The 20461-nt window shown below is 46.9% G+C and overlaps 1 protein-coding gene across 1 annotated transcript in view; it reads left to right on the top strand.

Moving 5' to 3' along the window:
- WDFY4 (WDFY family member 4) overlaps positions 1 to 20461 on the top strand; it is a 255486-nt gene that overhangs the window by 170923 nt on the left and 64102 nt on the right. Inside the window, exons 43-46 of the mRNA XM_057734870.1 lie at positions 6431 to 6579; positions 12646 to 12766; positions 15801 to 15886; positions 17339 to 17401. Of these exons, the coding sequence (XP_057590853.1) occupies positions 6431 to 6579; positions 12646 to 12766; positions 15801 to 15886; positions 17339 to 17401 (419 nt within the window). The remainder of the gene's footprint in view (positions 1 to 6430; positions 6580 to 12645; positions 12767 to 15800; positions 15887 to 17338; positions 17402 to 20461) is intronic.

Below are 20461 nucleotides of genomic sequence, written 5' to 3'. Positions count from 1 at the left end.
GCTGAACGTCTGGAGCCCTTGCTTTGGGTGCTTTTCATACAACATCTCACTAGTCTCACCACAACTCTGTGAGGGAGGCTTTACCATATCCATCTTAAAGATGGCAAAACCAGGGCCTAGTGGGCCTGCTAAGTGGAATTGCTTGGATTTCATCTCAGCTCTGTCTTATTCCAGGTTCATGTGGTTTTTCCCTCTATCTCCCAGCTCCCAACCTATTATGTAAACTCTCTACCGCCCTATCCTTCAGCAACCTTCCCATACTGGGCCTTGGATATGTTGGCTTCAGACTCCCCTCTGCTTCCTCTGCAAACGGTCTGGTTAATGCTGCCTCGGCAGGCAGGCCTCCAGGTCCTCACCATGCACAGCGTCTCCACCAGGGCATAGCGCACCAGGCATGTGCCAAACTGCCTGCCTGTACATGCCTTAGCCCCAGCTCCACTTAACTTTAATCCTTGTCCACTATACTTATTGTCAAGGACAGGAACTGGAAGTCAAGGAAGGGAGGGTTGTTGCACTGACCCTAGAATCATGCCTGCCTTCAAGGAAAGACACGGAAAACTTGCCCACGGCAGTTGTGTGTGTGTGTGTGTCTAGGTGGTTATTTTCTGAATTTCCCCAGACTAATATTTTCTGCTTGTGTTGAGACACTTTGTAGCAAGCATCACTGTAAACTGAGAATTCCCCTAATTCAGATGTCTCCATAAGACCTTTCGGGCCTTGTGCTTTTTCTAAGAGAAAGCAAACTCAGAGCAGCGTGTATGTGATGCCCATGCCCAGAAAACACAGAGCACCTGCCTTCAAGTGGCCATCACGTACAGTGGGCAGGCAGCCCCTCAGCGAGCCCTGGCTCCTCCTCCCCTGCCATCTCAGAGGCACTCGCTTTTATAGTCTTTGCCAGATGCAGCCCAGTAGACTTCGGGGCAAACCTCCTTCCGGACTTCTGGATGGCTTGTCCCCACAGAGGCCTCTGGGGGAAGCAGGCAGACCTGGAGCTCGGAATGGCAGCAGCTTAACTCATTTCTTTGTGAGAACATCGGAGCTCTGACTGCCTCCAGCGATACCTGGGACAGTAATTATTCTGTGCCACTTTTGCGTCATTGATTAATGATTCCCAGAACCACGAACACATTTCTCTGCAAACAGCTCCATTTGATGTGAGGAGTGGTTTATTTGATGTGTGTTAACTGTGGGCTTCTGTCAGCCACTGTGTGATTAGGGACAGTCCCTCTTTCCCCCTCCACAGAGCTGCTCATGGAAGTGAAGTGAGTCTCCACTTAAAAATATGTGCTCCCAGACCCAGTCCAGAGTCAGAACTCACACAGGAGTTGTTTTCATTGTTGCTGTTCTTTTTAATTACATGGAAAACTAAACATTTATTATTTTTTTCATACAAATTAAATGTAAAATATTCGTTTGACCTTGTTAGAAACGAAATCAGCTCACAGGGAGATAATTTTGCTTTGAACAGCAGCGAGCAGCTTCCAGCTCTTCCTAGGTATTTGTAGCTGAGGTCATCTGTAGAAAGCGAAGAAGTGTGTTAACCTTTGCACATGGTAACTCCCCCCCCGCCCACCCCGGGTGAGACTCCACGACAAACTTTCTAGAATGCAGAGCTGCATGTGTCATCCCTACTTAACACCTCCTGAGACTCTCTTTGGCATACTTTGCGCACAAGGCCACTTCTGAGCTGGCCCTATGCTTCCCTGGACTTGCTCCCCTCACCCCTATATGACTGTGTGAGCGTGCACACAACACCTGCTGTTTTACTCACTTAAAATCTCTAAACCTGTCCAGCTCACTCAAGACTTTGTGCCTTGGAAAGTTTCTCCTCTGGTTTTATCTTCTTAACTCCTAACCCCAGCCTTAGGGTCACCTCCTTGGGACCCACTTCTGTGATGTCACTTCCACCCCCTCTCTGGGCACTGTTGGGGCCAGGCTCCCTCCTCTGTGCCCCCGAAGTGCTTATATTTTTCCCCAACCCCATGCTGTACCAGGACAGTTGATATTCTTCTCTCTTTCCTGTTAGACCATGATCACCACAAAGATGTGCTTTAACTCTCTTTGTGTTTGCATGGGAGCACACGCTAAACATTCAATACATATCTGTTAAATGAAAGTATGAGCAAATGAATTAGTTATAGCAATATGCTTGCATGTGATGGGACCTCATATTTCATAGCGTGGCTGGTGTCCATGGGTCAGTTTCCAAATATGGTCTTTACATAGTCTTCAGAATCAGAATCATCTGGGCTGCCTATTAAAAAGTAGATCCCAGGGTCCCCTCTGCACTTGCTGAATCAGAACAACTGGGAATGTAACTTGGGAATATGAACTTTAACAGGCTGCCTGGGTGATTCTCATACACCTAACTTTTTCAATAAATGCTGAGATCCATGAGTCTGAATGTTACAACATACAGAGCTGCCCTGGCTAGAAACATGTTCCAGCTTCAATCACTGATGTGCAGATCCTTAGTAAATGCAGCTAATGCTACACACTAATGCTAGGAACAGTTTTCAGGACTTGTGATCCTTTTCGCATCATGCTGGTGCATTTTCCACCCTTTTCCATTTGGTCTCCTCCGAGCTGGCAGAGAACAGCTGGAGGCTTGGCTGTTTGCAGGCTTGCTTGTGGAAGTGGCACATGCAGGCAGGCAGGGGGCATCCCTGCTCCTTGTCTCCACCTGAAAATATAAGCTGCCACCAAGAGATCCACATGTTTTATTTCATCTCGGATCGGCCAAATTGACATATAGAAACAGTATCTCCTTATTGTTTCAATATACATTTCTTTGATTACTAGTGTGAGTGAATGCTCCTTCTGAAAGTAGATGCCTGAGTTCATAGGTAGCCAATGCAAATGGAACTGAACTAGTCTCTCTCCTTTTTGATACCTAACTTTTTCTCATGGTCTTTTTTATTTATTTATTTATTTATTTTGAAATAAGAGAATACTTATTCTATACACCACTGTAACAGAATGTATTGATAACAAAGTCTAGGGGAGCGGATGTATGGAAAGGGAAGTGTGACACATGTGAGCAGGGCTGAAGCTTTCTTTGCAGTAGATTTTGTGCACAAGTATAAGAAAATATACACATTAGCTCTGTTACTGAGTACCTCACATGACAGCTCTGAATCTCACTTTTTCAACCTATAAAATTAGGGCATTGTACTAAATCGTAGACTAGTAATGCTGGCAAAAGTCTTCAGGGAGCTCCAGTTGACCTTCCCCTTTTGTAGACTGAGGCCTGCCTTTAGGACAGTGTGCTGGTGTGGGCTTCCACGGGATGTCCCAGCCACTGTTGCCCCTCTAACTTCAGCTCTAGCAGTTGTGGGTTTCTGGACAACGTGTTCCTTATCATACACAGAGCCAGGTGTGGCCATGTACTTAGTTATCCATCCATCGGGAGTTTATCACCTAGCCGATCTTAAAAAGTTCTATTTATGAAGCTGAAATTCCACTCTTTTTAAAGTGATGGATGGAATCGTGGCATGAGAGAGCTCTTAATCATGAGTAAACTTGGTGATGGCGCCCTCCCAGGGCTAATTTAAGTGGAAGAGCAGGGAATAGTTCACTTGGGTTCATTTTCCAGTTTTTAGAATGCCATTCTTTTGTAGCAGAATCAATTTTTAAGCTATTAACCCAGCTCTCACCAGACATTTTTCCTGTGGTTTGGTTTATTCTGGTTGTTACTTAATTCTCCCCAAAAGAAAACACCAGGAGATCATTAGAACATGCTTCAGCCCCTGCTGTTGGCACCACAGAGTTTGGGCGAAGGTGGGGAGTCATGGGGAGGGGAGAGGTTTGGGAGGTACACAGGCTTGGTGCCCAGGCTCCACATCTGACCAGATGGACTTGCAGATGAAGTGTCCTCCATACAAAGGCATAAGAGACAAAGTTTCAACAGCTTGGCATAGGAGGCATAAACACCCTCCAGCAGTGCTTGTGGGAGTGTAGATTAGTGTCACCTTGCAGGAGGGCAATCTGGCAACTAGATCAGAATTTAAAATGTCCACATCCTTGACTTGCAATTCTACTTCTAGGAATTTAACCTGCAGATTTACTCATGTGTTCAAAGTGACGTGTGTACAAGGATGGTCACTGTAGCATCACTTGCAATGTCAAAACATTTGTAAACAACCCGAGTCAACAGGGGATTGATCAAATAAGTTGTAGTATATCCATGCAAGGGAATGGTCTACATGGTTTAATAAACGTGAGAAGACTCTATAAGAAGTGATTTGGAAGGATCTCCTAGATGGGCTATTAAGGGAGAAAACTAGATACAGACCAGTAACTATATGAATATGCTGATTATGTAGAAAAAGAGGATATGTATAAAACATGCTGTGTACTCACAGAATCTCTTCGGAAAAAGATACCGCAGGAGAGGCAAAACTTTTCCTCTTCCCTCTTAGTTTCTCCAGGTAGGCCTGAGAATTGAGTTGACAGAAGACAGATCAACAGGAGAAATGCATACAAATTTTATTTTTACATGTACGTGAGAGCCTTCACAGGAAAACGAAGACACCTAAGGCCCCCACGATCTGAGCACGCCCACTTTCCAGCCTCACCAGCCGCAGGGGCCTCTCTTCTGCTCTCCAGATCTGCCCTTGCTGCCTCTAGGCTCTGAGCTGCGTGTTCCCGTTCCCTGAAATGTCTTCTCCCAGCTTTCGCATGACTGTTTCTGTCCTTCAAGTCTCAGGGTTTGTCTAAAATAGTGTTCCCTCCAGGTTTCTCTCTGCCTTATCATTATCAACCTCTTTTTTATCCTCTCAACACATATCACAGTTTGTGATAGTTTATTGTTTGATATGCTTTCCCCTGCTGGATTTTAAGTCCCGTGAGTGTAGGGTTCTTGTTTATCTTGTCTGCTCCTCACTTTGACTAGTCCCATTTGATGCAGGGGTGTGAGAACTGGTATCCAGAGCTGCTTTCCAGGTTTCACCATTGCGGCCCCATCATTGCTGCCAAAAGTGGGCAGGAAGCTTAGCTTCAGTTTCAATCCCAGTCTCTGCCACTCACCCATCTTTGGTGAGATAGTTATCTCTGAGACATCTTTTTTTTTTTTTTTTTTTTTTTTTAATGTGGGCCATTTTTTTAAAGTCTTTATTAAATTTTTTACAATATTGCTTCTGTTTTATGTTTTGATTTTTGGCCACAAGGCATGTGGGATCTTAGCTCCCCGACCAGGGATCAAACCCACACCCCTTGCATTGGAAGGCAAAGTCTTAACCACTGGACCACCAGGGAAGTCCCAGACCTCTTTCTTTTTACCATTTCTAAATTAGAGTAGTAAAACTACCCTTGCCCAGTTGTAAGAATTATACTAGTTAATATGTATAAAATGTTTACAATGGTTATATATTGATAGTAGGTAGTAAAAAAGAAATAGTTCCTCTTTTGGAAACTGGAGTTAGCACAGAATTACCCTGAGAAAATGTTGGCCTTGGCCTTATTCTGGTCCATTTGGGCTCCTGTCATCTAGAATTCATGTATTCATTCCTTCAGAGTGTTATTCCATGTAAGGACCCATCTAGCCCTTACTTCATGTGGCACCCTGGGTTATACCAAGACATCATCCCAGGTCAGGCTCGCCAGAAAGCCAGCGTTGAGCCAGAGATATGCATGCAGCAAGTTTATGGGGAATGCGGGTCACTGAACTGGGCACAGGGAGAAGTGCAGCTCCACCGTAGTCTCTGCAAGGCCTCGGCTGATCCCACGGGAGCTGAATGGAGGCAAAGGGTCTGGCCCTTCCTTCTCTGCACTGACCAGTTGTTGAGTAGAGATGGCCCTTGGGACAGGGACAAGACCTTTGACCAAGTGCTCTCTAGCTGAGGGGATTCTGGAAAGCTGCTGACATCTTCAGTTGCTGAGAGAACGTGCTTGAGTCTGAAAGGAGGAATCTGGGCAGAGCTCATGCCACCTCTGCACACACCTTGAACCAGCCTTGGCCTTGCAGACAGCAGTACCAGTCTTGCACTTGTGGTTCTAGGCAGACCTGGTTCCAGTACTGTCTCAGCCACTTTGCAGCTGGCCCCGGACAAGCTCCTTCTCCTTTGTAACTGAGGGATGCCGCGGACCTCGAAAACTTTCTTCACTGTTTACTGAGGAATGTTTTGCACGGTTGTAGAGGAGCTTAAAGTGAGAGAAGAAATGTCAACATGTTCAATACAGCAATGAGCACTTATCCACATGCCTCGGTGGGGTTGGAGTGGCCTTGGGTAGATGAAATAACAAAACAGGGTGTTGGGTGTAGAAACTTAGACTTGAAGAGCAGTGCAGCTCTGGGGCTCTGTCACTTACAGGATGCTACTTTCACCTCCACGTGTCCGGTGGGTGACTGGCCACGGTCCTCCTGCCCTCCATAAGAAGATGGGCATGCTTCCTTTGTGCGTGGCCTGACTCTGGCGATCTCTCCCTGCAGGTGACACAGAAGTACTCCCTGGTCGTCGTGCAGGGCCACCTGGTCTGCGAAGGGCTCCTGCTCTTTGGCCAGCAGCACTTCTACATCTGCGAGAACTTCACACTCTCTCCCGTGGGTGATGTCTATTGCACCCGCCACTGCTTATCCAAGTGAGTGCCCCTCCTCTCCCAGCAGATTCTGCCCTGAGCCCCAAGCTACCTTCTCAGCCACCCCCATGCCTATGCCTCCCGCCTTGTTCTTTCCATGGGCTCAGGTTTGGGCCTGAAACTGAGCCATGAGATGAAACAGAAGAACCTTAAGGCATAGGCATCCATGATTGTGCTTTCCAATGCTGCAGCGGTTAACAATGCCGCAGCTCCTCGGGCTGTCCTGCTGTTGAATGCACCACAGGACAAAGGGGATGGTTCCTTAGGTGGTTTGCATAATAGAATCCAGTCCCATCAGCTTACTCATTCATTAGCTTATTGACTGTTCATCCTTATCCAAGACACCTTATTCACGTCACTGCCCCTTCATACCCACAAGGCACACGAGTGCAGTCGGCAGCATAAACAGGTTCTTTTGGGAGGAGTTTGGAGCACACGATCATCAAGGGACAAAATATATGTTATTTGAGGACTCTTTGGGGTTCACGCTTAGAGAGGGGCTGGTATGGTGAGGGACAGCTAGTTAGAAGTAGGATAAGATCTCGGTCTTGAAGGATGGATGAGATTTGGGTAGAAATCTAAAGAGTCATTTTTATACCAACTAATACCAGAGGTCATTGGCAGGAAATTCCAAGGTTCTTCTTTAGGATAAATGTAGTTTGTCTATTTGGGTTCGATCAGTTCTTATTGATTAGTTCTCTAGTGTTTGTAAAGTACCGCCATTCAAAACCAAATTGATTGTGTTAGCACTTTTGCTAGAGGTTCAGTTGTCGAGTTGTATGTTTTCATCACTTTTGAAGAAATTTAGTTGTAGATTTCTTTTCTGGTTAGCTAAGGCTCAAGTGATGACAAAATGACCACTTAGCCCAGTGGCTCTCAAACTAAATTACATCAGATCACCTGGAAGGCTTGTTAAAACAGACTTCTGGGACCCACCATCATCCCAGTTTCTAATTTGATAGGTCTGAGTTAGGGCCTAAGATTTTAACAAGTTCTCAGCTAATGCTGATGCTATTGGTCTGGGACTACACTTTGAGAACCACTATTTAAGACTATTGACAGAGGAACCAGTGTCTTACCTGCCAATAACTAAGAATTTTAACTCCCAGGTGTCATATCATTTCCAGCCTATGTCAGGAAGCAAGAGTTTAAGGAGTATGGAAGGATAGATGTCAGCCCATCCTCCTTTGATTTAGGTTTGTTTTAAAATGCTTGGCCTTTTTCTCTCTGCTAATTTCCATCTTTTATTCATACCAAACGTTCACCGATTGCAGTGAGTCTTCTGTGCTTTTCCCAGGCAGGAGCATAATTAATACTTGGCACACTCATCCCATCTTATTGCTCATGTTTTATTGATACTGATCAATATGGACAATGGGTCTGCAGACTTGCCTTTCTGAGAGCTGATGAAAGCTTTCTACTCCACCTATATGCATGGCGTGCCCGTGAAATGACTTGCATAATCCATTGCTTCACTCTCCACCTCTGGTTTAAATTGAGTTAGTGTTAGATAAGATCTTATTGATTAGGTAAATTGTGTTTATAAGGAGCATGTAATCATGATCAAATTGACTATATCTGCACTTTTGATAGAGGCCCTGTTGTCAGGTTGGATGTACTCAAGTCTGGAAATGTACTTTTCTAGAATGCAAGTAGGAGAGTAGTGAGAATAAATTACTACTTTGGAATATCATCTGGCAATTGCATAGGTAATTTTAGTCACTATACCTCGAAGAAGTGTTTGTGTTTGTTAACCAGACAGTGCTTTCTCTGTGAGCCCTTGTCTCCTGCCTTAAGAAAATGCTGGCACTCGTGTAGATGTGGTTCTCAGAGATGAGCCATTAGATCATGTCAAATCAATGGGGATTAAGTCTTACTTTGACCATGGAAACTAAGGAAGATACATAAATAAGCCAGTTAAAAATAAAGCTAAGTCAACTCTGAAATGTTTCTCTAGAAGACTGCCATCAATTTGAGCATAGTTGAGCGTTAGACCTTGAGAGAGACTCCCTGATGTACCATAAAAATATCCCAAGTAAAACTAAAGAACACTGCCAATCCTCCAGCAGTGATTGAACTTGTGTACTTTGGAACTTTCCTCAGAAAGTAAGACCCCTTCTCGAAGGTTATATTTTGCTTTCAGTGGAATCTCTTCTTGGCTGAATAAGGTGACCGTACTGTTTGGGTTGTACTATACGTCCATAAGGAAAAACCCAAAAGAACTTTTTGGCCAACCCAGTAATTTTTTAGGGCTGCTGTAACAAAGTATCAAAAACTTTGTGGTTAAAAACAAACAAACAAACAGACAGACATTTATTGTCTTCCAGTTCTGGAGGCTGGAAGTCTGAAATCAAAGTGTCAGCAAGGCCGTGCTTCCCTCTGCATGTTTAAGAGAGGATCCTTCCTTGCCTCTTCTAGCTTCTAGTGTTTCCTGGCAATCCTTGGCGGTCCATGGCTTGCGGATATGTCACTCCGTTACATGGCCATCTTCTGCCCTTGTGTGTCTGTCTCTGTGTCCAAGTCTCCCCTTTATATGAGGAGACTAGTCATACTGGATTAGGGCCTATCTTAATGACCTCACTTTACTACCTCTGTTATTCACCTGTTTCTAAATAAAGTTACATTCTGAGGTACCGAGGATTAGGACTTCAACATATATCTTTTGGGGGACACAACTCAACCCATAACAGTGGTGGCCAAACTCACAAGGTATAGCATTGACTCACTTGGTGGGAATCCAAACCATCCAGCTGGCTCTTTGTGACAGGGCGCTTTTAATCAGATATTTCCTTCATGTCAGTCAGCAATTTAAGGCATCATCTCTCTGTTTAATTTAATTCCACAAATACTTAGTGAAAGTCTGTCTTGTACCAGCACTGTGGTAGCATCCACAGATACATAGATCAGTGAGACATGGGCTGAGTCTGGTAAAGAGTTTGTGATCTAGCAAATGATTTGGGTATAAATTCCAGGGATAAATTTCTGACAATAATTGGATACATACAAGTGTGGGGCAAATCAAAATATGTTTTAGTCTGAAACCCACTTCTATTACCAAAGACCCAGTCAATCTTATCATTTAGTTTACTGTGCTCTCCCCAGTTAAGACTGTTAAAAAGTTATACTATAGCCACCCTGGACAATTTGCATGTATCATGATAGGTGTCATGCAAGAGCTGTGAACAGCATCCTGTGAACCGTGGCCACAGCTCCACCTAAAGAAGGACACGGATCAGCGACTCCTTTCTACTCGTTGACATTGGGGGCCTGAACGCTGACTTAATGTGCACGTAGAATATAGCGCTGGCAAAGAGATGCACTCATGGCTGTGTGACTAACGCTGTGTACGATGAAACTCCAGTCTGGACCCCACATCTCTGAACTCAATAATGTTGCTCACAATTTAGCCTTCCTGAGAAACTGGGTCTGCCTGAGCATTCCAGCCTTATGGATTATTCAACCCCTACAAACAGGAGAAGAGTGACCATCTTCCCTCCTAAAAGCTCCTCCCTAAAGCCTTTACCAGAGCCTTCTTCCTCACGTCACCCGTGTTTCAGAGTCCTGGGTTGAGAATCAGTTTGCACAGAGTAAAGTGAAAGGAGGGAGCTAATGGGGGAAGCTCTGTAAATGCCAGCCACCTGTCCGCCTTGGGGAGCAAAGGTACTGCTGAGTGAGCTGGGGTTTTAGACTCAGGGGACTTGGGTTTGAATTCCGTTCCATATGACCTTGGAGAAGTCACCTCTTCTCTTTGGAATGTAGTTTCCTCATTTCTGACGTGGGAATCATCATGGCACATGCTCAGTAAGGGGTCCCCATGTGGATCAAATTAACCAAGGACAGGGACGTGCTGGGCAGGCCGTAGAGCATGGCAGTGGTCAGTCCATTCAGCAAACACGCCCAGAGCTCCAGGGGAGGTGTGGGGGGTGAGAGCCAGCGGCACAGGGCTGTGCCCCCACGAACTCACTCACAGGCAGCTGGGGCGAGAAACCAGCCAAAGGGGCGGCTAAGGGACAGAGAGTGTTTGCCGCGCTCCCACAAGCATGGGGGCCACAGGCCCACAGAGGAGTCATCACTGTCATTGTCACGAGTGCCTTTACCCAGAATGCTGTTTGCTCTAAGTCAAGGGTAGGAACCAGAATTACCTCCACGACCTCATTGGGAGTCAGAGAAGTTTAGGGGAAGCTCAGCTTAGCACCAGAGGGAAGCGTTAATAATGGACAAAGGGTCTCAGCCAGCAGTAGATTTGAATTAAAACATCCAGGCAGGGGACTTCCCAGGTGGTGCAGTGGTTAAGAATCCACCTGCCAATGCAGGGGACATGGGTTCGAGCCCTGCTCTCGGAAGATCCCACACGCCACGGAGCAACTAAGCCCGTGTGCCACAGCTATTGAGTCTGTGCTCTAGAGCCCGTGAGCCACAACTATTGAGCCCATGTGCCGCAGCTACTGAAGCCCATGTGCCTAGAGCCCATGCTCCAAAACAAGAGAAGCCACCTCAATAAGAAGCCCATGCACCTCAACGAAGAGTAGCCCCCGCTCACCACAACTAGAGAAAGCCCGTGTGCAGCAACAGACCCAAAGCAGCCAATAAACAAGTTAAATAAATAAGTGAATGTATTTAAACGAACAAACAAAAACATCCAGGCAGAAGCTTCCAGAACCAAAGCCACGTTTGTTTTTGATGCATCCTATGGCAATGTGGTTCAGAGCAGGGGCCTTGAAAGGATTGTTGTAAGAAAGCGCAGGAGTCCACACGGGGAGGTCTGGCTGTGTGGGGGCTGAGCAGCGGCTCAGGCTGTGTCCCACATGGTAGCCTTCCCTTCTGCACGGAAGTGACCATTCTGCAGAGTGTGCAAGTCTGAGCTCTTAGAACTGCAGATGCTGGGCCAGCGCTGACCGCTGACCAGAGACGTCCTGTGGGCCTATGTGACGGCCTGATCTCTCTCCATTTCCCCCAGAAGTGTGGCCTTCCCTGGAGGATGGGTGGTGAGAGCCACACCTGGAGCTGGGATGGGAGGAAGTGAAACACAGTCCCACCACCTAGTGCTGGTGCAGGACTCTTTGGCCCTGTGGTGGGCACACAGACTTATCGAGGGCTGAGGTGCGTAGAAGGCCCTTCCTTTCTCAAGCCCTCAAAAGGCATTTTATCAGAGCTTTTGTGGTCATGCACACAATGTAAAGTTGCTACGTAACTCAGATGGTCAGAAATGCAGCTGCCCATAACTGAAATCAAATTTATTTCTCAAGTCCCCATTTGTATTGGTGGCGGAACCCTTCATCTGGTTGGTTATCTGAGGGTATTTCAGTTACTTCCAGTGCAAAAATTGTTCTTTTGGGGAAAAAATACTTAGTCAAACTCATGAATCTTCCTCCCCCTACACCCCACCTTCTTCCCAAGGGGAGCCATTTTGACCTCCGGAAGGGGCATCCGGCATCCTCCTGGCCGGCCAGCCCATCCTCCACTCCCTGCAATGCCACTAGTCCCTGGGCCAGGCACAGTGCTCTGGGGTCCACTGCTGATGCTGGGATCATTGTCTTCCAGCCTATCGGTGCTGTCAGCCCTGCCGCCCACCTCTTTGTCCCATTTTACACTAGGTGCTAGCCCAACAGTCATGGCTGGTCCACCCAGGGCTCCACGTGGCCCGAGACCATGCTGGACAGGGCCTGTTCTATGGAGGTGCCTCATCTTTCTGCCTCATGTTGCAGGAGCTGGAAATTCCTCCAGACCTAACCACACATCTCTTTCACTCTTCCCCCACCCATCCCCAAACCATTTCTGACCCCTGTACCCAGAGAGCCTTCTCACACTTATCCTCCACACCCTGTGTCACCGTCTGTCCTGGAGGCAGTCCCCTTGCCTTGTTGTCCCCTCCCCTGGTGAGGCCAGTGCCCCACCTCACTCCTCAGGGCGGGGTGACACAGACAGGTGCTCAGACAGGGCTTATCAGGCCCGCGGGTGCTGGCACATCCTCTGATGCGTCCCAGACACTCAGGTGGGGCCACGCACAGCGCAGGCAGGGGAACAAGCCCACCAGACGCCCTCTCACTGCGTGTCTTGCTTCCTTTTCAGCATTAGTGATCCATTCATCTTCAACATGTGCAGCAAAGACAGGTCCTCTGACCACTACTCGTGCCAGCGCCACAGCTACGGTGACCTCAGGGAGCTCCGGCAGGCGCGCTTCCTCCTGCAGGTGTGTCCCGGGAGTGGGGCATAGAGAGGACCGTCTCTTCAGGGCACAGGTGGTCCAGGTGCCGTCCAGGCCCCATCTGAGTGTGAGGGGCACACCTCCTTGACCACCTTCACTCTGTGCACAGCCCAGAGCCCTGTGGGACACCTGTGAATCCCCCTGGCTTGTGTCAGGCTGGCCCCCTGGCTGGGACAGAGTCCTGCCCTCTACTTCCCTCACTCCCCAGTCCCTGCCATTTGGCTCCTGGGCCCTTCTCTCTCTACCATGCATTTAGGATCCAGCTTCTTTGCTTTATTTTCCCCTTGACATGCCCCAGAGCTGCCCTGGAGATTCAGGAATACAGAGCAGGGCAGCTCCATGGCCTCATGGCAGAGCTGATGACTGAGAGCTGAGTGCCAGTCTGCCCTGCTCCGACCGCGTGGACACCGCCTCAAGGCCACAGCTCCTATCCTCTGTCCTCCTCACAGCTTCACCTAACTTCACTCCTGGTCATTTCCTGGGCCAGATGGTTTAGAGACCTCCCGATTGTCCTCTCCAACTGGGATCCCAGAACCTGGTCCAGTGCATTCAAGGGCTCATCTGGGTACTAAACAGAGCTGATTCCTTCCAGAGGCAGAGCTCTGCTGTCAGCCGGTCACAACCACATGCTTCTCGTCCCCCACTTTGGAGAAACTCCACCTGGTTTAGAAGCATCACCTCAGTGGCAAAGGGAGGAAGAACTCCAGGGCTCCTGCTGGCCTGAAACACATCTTGCCTTCACCAGCCCAGCCTCAGCAATGGCAAAGCTGCATCTGTGTCCAGGGGCCTCCCAGGCCTCTGGCAGAGAAAGAGATGAGGGGCCACCCTTGTGGGAGGGGAGGGGCCCAGATCCCTTCCCCCACCTTCTCTGCAGGGTCTCTGTTCTGCAAAAGCCAACAGGGACAGTGCTTGGCCCTCTGGAACAGAATAAGTGTGCCTTTCATTTGTAAATTTCTTTGTCCCTTGATCCTCCTGCTGGAGGCCTCATCATTATTCTCTGAAACTAAAGCTCAAGGAAGCCTTTCAGCGGGGGCTCACTCTAGGGAGGATCAGCTGCCCTGCAGACAAGGGTCCAGCAAGCTGCTGACATCTGAAGGGCTGTCTTCCTCTCCCTCCCTCTCCATTGCTTTTGTTGGTTCTCATTTTCCTGCCCTAAGTACCCTCCTCTGAGAGGAGAGTGAACTAGAAAGGGGCAGGTGGAGGAGGCCCTGCGCTGATGGTTCTGACCACAGCCAGCATGGTCCCAGTCCTGAGCAGGGCTCTGCAGCTTTGGCGTAATTGGACACCTCTCTGGGCTTCCATTTCCCTCCAGCGAACAGGTGACCACATCTTGTCTTTCCCACCATTGCGTATGTAACAATACTTACATTTTGAGCACATAGCGAGTACTCAAAGATTATTTTTTATATTAATTGTATGTCCACTTACAGGTTATATATAGTAGCAAATAGGTATCAGTAAGTGACCATCTTTCTCCCAGTAAAAGGGGATTGTCTCCAGATGGTTGGTTAGCCTGACAGTGGCAGAAGCCAGAAGTGGGAGGGCATGTATGCATGGCCAAGTGGGGCTGGGAGAGCTTCATGAGCAAGACCACCATTTGCCCAGCCTAGATTCTCCCCGAAGAAAGTCAGAGACTGGGCACTCGGGGTTGCTGGAACAAGTCATAGCCTCCGTAGATTCTACTTTCATCATCTACTTGCACATTATTTGCATTTCTATGTATAGAAGAAAAAAAAAACCTGTGGCTCTTAGGTACACCCACAGAAGAGAGGGGTGCTACATTACTGTTACAGATAATTTTCCTCTGCTCAGAAATCTAATGAACTCAACTGTGAGAACTCACTTCCAGCCAGGTAGGAGCAGGACCTGACTGTCGTTGGATGCAGCATCCCTGAGTCTGACACTCACCCTCCCCAGCTCTCCCTCCGTACCTGGACCTCACCTCTCCCGGGCCCTCCCTCAAGTGCTGAGTATTCTCTCCTTGACCATATCTCATCCCTGAGCTTCATCCTATATGTGGACTCACTCTATCACTATTCCACGTGTGTTATTTATACAGCATGGATTAAAAGAGGAGGGAGGATGAAAGGAAAAAGAAAGGAATGCAGGTGGAGTTCATTTAGGCATTAACAAAATACCCTTGAAACGACGTTGCTATGTCAGTGTGGCCACATCAAAATGGCTCAGCAAAGTGGGTTTGGCAAAGCAGCCTGTGCCTTCAAGTCTATAGGTCGGCCTAGGATGCTGCCCACATTGGGACTTGCACGCACTCAACCAGTTCCCCTAGTGTTTTTGGTAAGATGACCCTTTGGTTCAGGGAATGAAACCCTTGACCTGTCACTGGGCACTTTCCTCTCTTTGTCCCCTCCTCACTTGTTCTGGGAGTAGGGCTCTTGTTTCCTGCTCCAGCCAAAGGAACTCTGAGGTCTCCTGCCCTCCTTCTTATACTGTGGAGACCCCATTTGTCACTGTCACCAAGGTCTCCATATCCCCCACAGGAGGTTGGAGGGACTAACCAGAAAGTGTGGCCTGTATCAACCTACATAAAGAGGTAAACTGAGGCAATTGAATTACTGGAAATTGAGTTAATTCAGGAGTAGCAGAGGACTAGCCATTCGGGAAATGCAGGCTGTCAGGAGCTACAGGCGGATCCGTTGAGGGTTTGGGGTCAGCGGTATCTATGGGCAAGGAGTATGGGGTGGGGGCAGCCAGCGTCCAAGCAGTAAGTTCATTGGCTTGAGGATCGGAGGGATTCTTGGCGGATGTTCATTGCTCAGGAGGTAAGTCTCGATCTTCCGTAAATCAGGCATTTATGGGAAATCAGTCTCTCACTTCTTGTTTCACTTTTCTGAGGGGACATGCCTGAGATTCCCCTTTTCATGTCCTCTGGTTCCATTTTAGATTGAAATCCTTTCACACCTGACATAAAGTCCCAAATGACACACAGCTATGGCTCTGTTGCCCTGGGGGTTCTCCATTCCAGGAAACTTCACAGCAGTAAAAGGGTTTCTCTTTATAGGACATTGCCCTGGAGATCTTTTTCCAAAATGGATATTCCAAGTTTCTTGTCTTCCACAACAGTGATCGGAGTAAGGTCTTCAAAAGGTAAGGGTTTAGAAATCCTCCACTTAGGAAACTAATCATGAACCAGTAGGAGAGGCACAGCTCTGTTCTCAGAAGAATTGATCTCAACCCACAGTTAGCAGGATTTAGGATAGACATGAGAAAGAACTTACCCACAGAACTGTTGAGTGATGGAAAAAGATATAGAGAAAACCGTAAAAGCTCCTTCCCTAAACCCTGGGAAACAGGCTCTATTTTATGAACTGAAGTAATTTGGGACAGTAAAAATTGAAGGGAGAAAAAATGTGCAGACACAACATATTTAATGGGCCTTGAATTTTCTGGCTTTATTTTTTAATTTTCCAAGTAATTTTTTTTTTGGCTTAATCTTTCTTTTTGATCCCAGTTGCCAATTTTAGTTGTTCTTACTTCATGTTTCATTGGAAAGAATTCCTAACAACTGACTTCCCACTTCTGCATGGAACATCTTTTCTCTTAAAGAGAGAAGCACACTGTTTTAGTTTAACTTCTCTTTCTCCAAAGAGATTAATCAATCTAAGGAATTTAAGCTAGAGTTTAAATTTTAAATTTATATTATTAAAATTAGAGACATGTAGATTTGCAGAGAATCTAGAAGGGGCCAAAGGAAGGGTAGGTTCCTAGCCATAAACAGACCACCCAGAAGCTGGGTTAATAGAGGAGTGATCGTGTTCAGCTCCACTCTGGGCTGAAAGTTCTGAGGTGAGATTTGACATCCCTGGCCTGCATGTCCCAGGGCAGTTTGTGCTCAGAGGTTCTAGTCTTACCTTCCTGTTGGCCCTGGCAGGTCACTGACACCAGGACCAGCTGCTGGGTCCCAAGGGCAGGGCCAGAGTAGAGAAAAACAACTCTCACAGAGAGGGTGTCTGAGCCAGCTCTGGGCACATTTCCATTGACTGTGATTCTCCCTTCGAGATTCTTCCAAGGACGCCTGTTATCTCGCCTCCTAAAATGTCTTTGGATTCCGTTTTAGACCAGACTGAAGAAGTAGACACGCAAAGCTGAACCTCAGGTTCATGTTCCTTTGTGATTTCTATACATTAAATGAGGTTTTTCACAGTTGAGCTAGAAGTATTATACATCCATAGCTCAGGCAGTGACTGGTGCCAACCACACCCCACCCTTATTCAAGGAGCATTAAAGGAAGATGGCACTTGTCCCTGGAGTACTGCCGTGGTTGCTAAAATCAGCAATGGAAATGCCAGTGTCCTGCCCAGAGGGGGTCTCTAAAATACATAGTTTTTATTGTAATTGTTGTTTTATTGTTATCATTGCTATTACTAAGGCAGAGGGTGCTGATAGGGTGCCTCAGAGGTACACCTAGGTCTGGGGGCAGATGGGCCCACTGGAAGGGCAAGAATGAACCCAACATCTAGCCTGCCTCTGAAAATGTTCCCCTGGTGGTGGAAGAGTCTTGACTCTGCTGATAGAATGATCCTTTCCCTTTTTGTCTAGCTTCTGTTCTTTCCAACCCAGCTTGAAAGGAAAAGGCTTCACAGAGGACCCGCTCAATCTAAGGTAACGGGTGCAGGGAGGAGGCCAGCCATGTTCTCTAGGCAAGGTGTTGGCCTTGCTTTGATTTTCTTCATTTGCCTGATCCTGCTGCTAAGAAGGCACGCAAAGAGCACGTCAGTCTGCTTTCCACTTAATTTTCTCTCTCCCATCCCTGTACAAGCCTCATCCTACTCCCATAGTTCCTTCTGCCAATTAAACCTCTACGACAGACTTGAAGTCCCAAGTGCTCTGCAGCTTCTTCAAACCAAAATGGCAGAAAGCCTCCTTCTGCCTCTGGTGGGTGGGGGCAGGTTTCCCACAGAGGTGTCAACCCAAGCCCAGCCATGGTGCCAGGCCCTCAGCTCGGGGTGTGAGCAATCCCAGGTCTTTCCTTTCTATTTGAGACTCTGAAAACTCAAAAGCTAAATAAATAAATGTACGGTGATGTGCAAATCAGATGCTAATCTATGAATCTGTGATATGGAGCATCTTTCCCAGGAAACAAAATGCTAACATCCCCTTCCTGAGCACCACGCCCCCCACAAGTACCCAGTTCTCTGGAAGGCCAGTTCCGAATTGGTAGGTGCTTTTATTTCAGTTAGTAAGGGGAGTAGGAAGAGGATGGTGGTTGCTGGTTTTCTCCAGGAGTATGTGGGGCTGGGGTGGGGAGGAATTATGTTCAAAATATTTATAATGACTGTGGAATGGGTGCCGTCAATTTATTTAAAATTATTAATCTATAGCTTGTTATGTGTGTGGTGTTTGCTGCTTAGTAGAGCAACAAGTAAATACTCAAAATCTCCCAATTTATTGAGTTTACATTCTTGTGAGGAAGATAGACAGAAAGCAAAATGAGTGAAATGTAAAGCATATTAGATAATGATAAGTATCAAAACCAAAGCTGATAGAGGTGGGATTTGAAGTCTTAGAGTGGTAGGGGAAGCCCTCACCAAGGAAGCTCATATTTGAATTAAGACTTGAACAAAATGGGGAAACAAGTTATTCAGATAACTGAAGAAAGAACATTTCAGGCCAAGGGGAAGAGCAGAGCAGGGGCCCGGGTCGGGGGTGGGGATTGGCTGCGGCCATAGTGGTTGGGGTGCAGGGAGTCAGTGGGAGCAGAGATGAGACGGGTAACAGGGTTCATGTAAGCCTCAGGGGCTCGTGCTCATGGTGTCGGCTTGTACTCTGAATAACTGGGAAACATTGGAGGGTTCTTGTGACCTAACTTATGTTTTAAAAGACTTACTCTGGCTTCTGTGTTGAGAATAGAACATAGTAGTTCAAAGGCAGAAGCTGGGATACTGGTTAGGAGGCTTTTGCAGTGAGAGATGATGGTCACTTGGATTGGGGGTGGGGGCTGGGTGGCGGTAAAGATGGTGTGAAGTGCTCAGATTGTGGACATATTTGGACATGATTGAAGGTACATCTGGTGGGATTTGTTGGCAAATCAAGTGTGAGTAGGGAATCTGTGTGAGAGAGAAAGGGCTTAAGGATAATACCAAGCATTTGGGCTTGAGCAGTTGGAAGATGAAATGGGGAAGACCACAGGAAGAACTACTTTGATGGTGTAGTGGCTATCAGGGGCTCGATTTTGGACGTGTTAATGTTGAGATGCCTGTCCAGGTGAAGATGTCATGTAGGTCATTGGATATATGTTTCAGAATTCAAGGGAGAGGCGCTCCAGAGAAATACATATCTAAGCTCATGTAAGATGACTTTTGATAAAATGAGGAAGCCGGAGAGATTGTCCTAGGCTCTGAGACCACCCAGGCAGCCAGGGCATGTGGTGAGCCTGTGGTGCTATGGCCAGCCATGGGCTTTGGGATCAACCTGATTTGGGCTCACAGTAGGTGCTCAATAAATTGTAGTTCCTTTGCTTAGTTTTAAAATCAACTGCTGTGTATTTTGGGCATGTTTAGGAGCAATTGATTAAATACAGGCATCTGTTTTCTCAGCTTTTTTGAATCTCTCCCAGCCCTTCTCCTACCAGCCACAATGTGCATTCATGAGTTTTAGAGGGTAAGGCAGTAGTGGCTCCCAGCCTTAGAAAGTCTTGACTGGCCATTGCCCCATGCCTGGAATGAGCTTGGTCATTTTTCATTTGGATTACCAAGGGCAATGCCCAATTCATACACTGAGTCTTTAAAAATGCCTAGCTGTGCTTTGGACACTCTAGCAAACATGAACTTCTCTTCTCTGAAGGAAGTGCATGGTCCATTCTTCAGGTTTTCACCTGGCCCAAGATACTTGACCTGTGCTACAGGTTTTCTTATCTTCAACCCCCAGCTTTTCATGATTGATTTGGCCCCTCTAGAGGCCATCTCTCATGTAAAGGAAACCAGAGCTTTGGGGTACCAGAGTTCTGCCTAGAATTTCAGTGACAATGGCTGCCTCCATAGCTGAATTCCAAGGATGTTCTATGGGCCTGGACCCCAAGTAGAAAATACTTGCAAAGTCTAGGTCAGCTTGGGATCTCCCCGTGGTACAAGAGTAGACCATTATGAAGGCAGCAGGGTGGCATAATCAGACATCTGTTGGGTGCAAGGCTCTGCACGCATACAGGGGCTTCTAATATAAAGCCAGCGAGACACCTTTGGATACATGTCTGATGGCCAGAAAACTCAACGATGTTAGACACAGGCAGACTCTGTGAAGACGTGAGAATAGCTGAAGTTACAGGGAAAGGGAAGCTAGTTGAAAATGAACATGTGAGGAAACACAAAATCTTTATACTTAAAGTTATCTGTACCCTTCCACAAAGGGCTGGAAACAATTTTAAAACTAAATACAGGGTATAATGATGCTTTAAAAATTACCCCCAAACTCCTCTAAAGGACAAAAACATAGAGGTGATATCAGGTACCTGGAGTTATCTAGTTACTCTAATTGTCCTGAAACTAAGAAAAACCAAACAATTGTGCTGGGTTACATCACTTTCCAATGACAGATAACAAGAAACAGACGGTTTAGGGGACTTTGTTTTTCTGGAACACACTTTCTCTTGGCACTGAATAAATAGGGTACTGGGTGACAAAGAAAGCAATTCCCTTTTTATAAAAAAATGAAAAAAAAGAGTACTAT

Source organism: Hippopotamus amphibius, chromosome 5 (assembly GCF_030028045.1).
Source record: "Hippopotamus amphibius kiboko isolate mHipAmp2 chromosome 5, mHipAmp2.hap2, whole genome shotgun sequence".
Taxonomy (NCBI): Eukaryota; Metazoa; Chordata; class Mammalia; order Artiodactyla; family Hippopotamidae; genus Hippopotamus; species Hippopotamus amphibius.
This window is presented reverse-complemented; position numbering and strand designations above follow the sequence as displayed.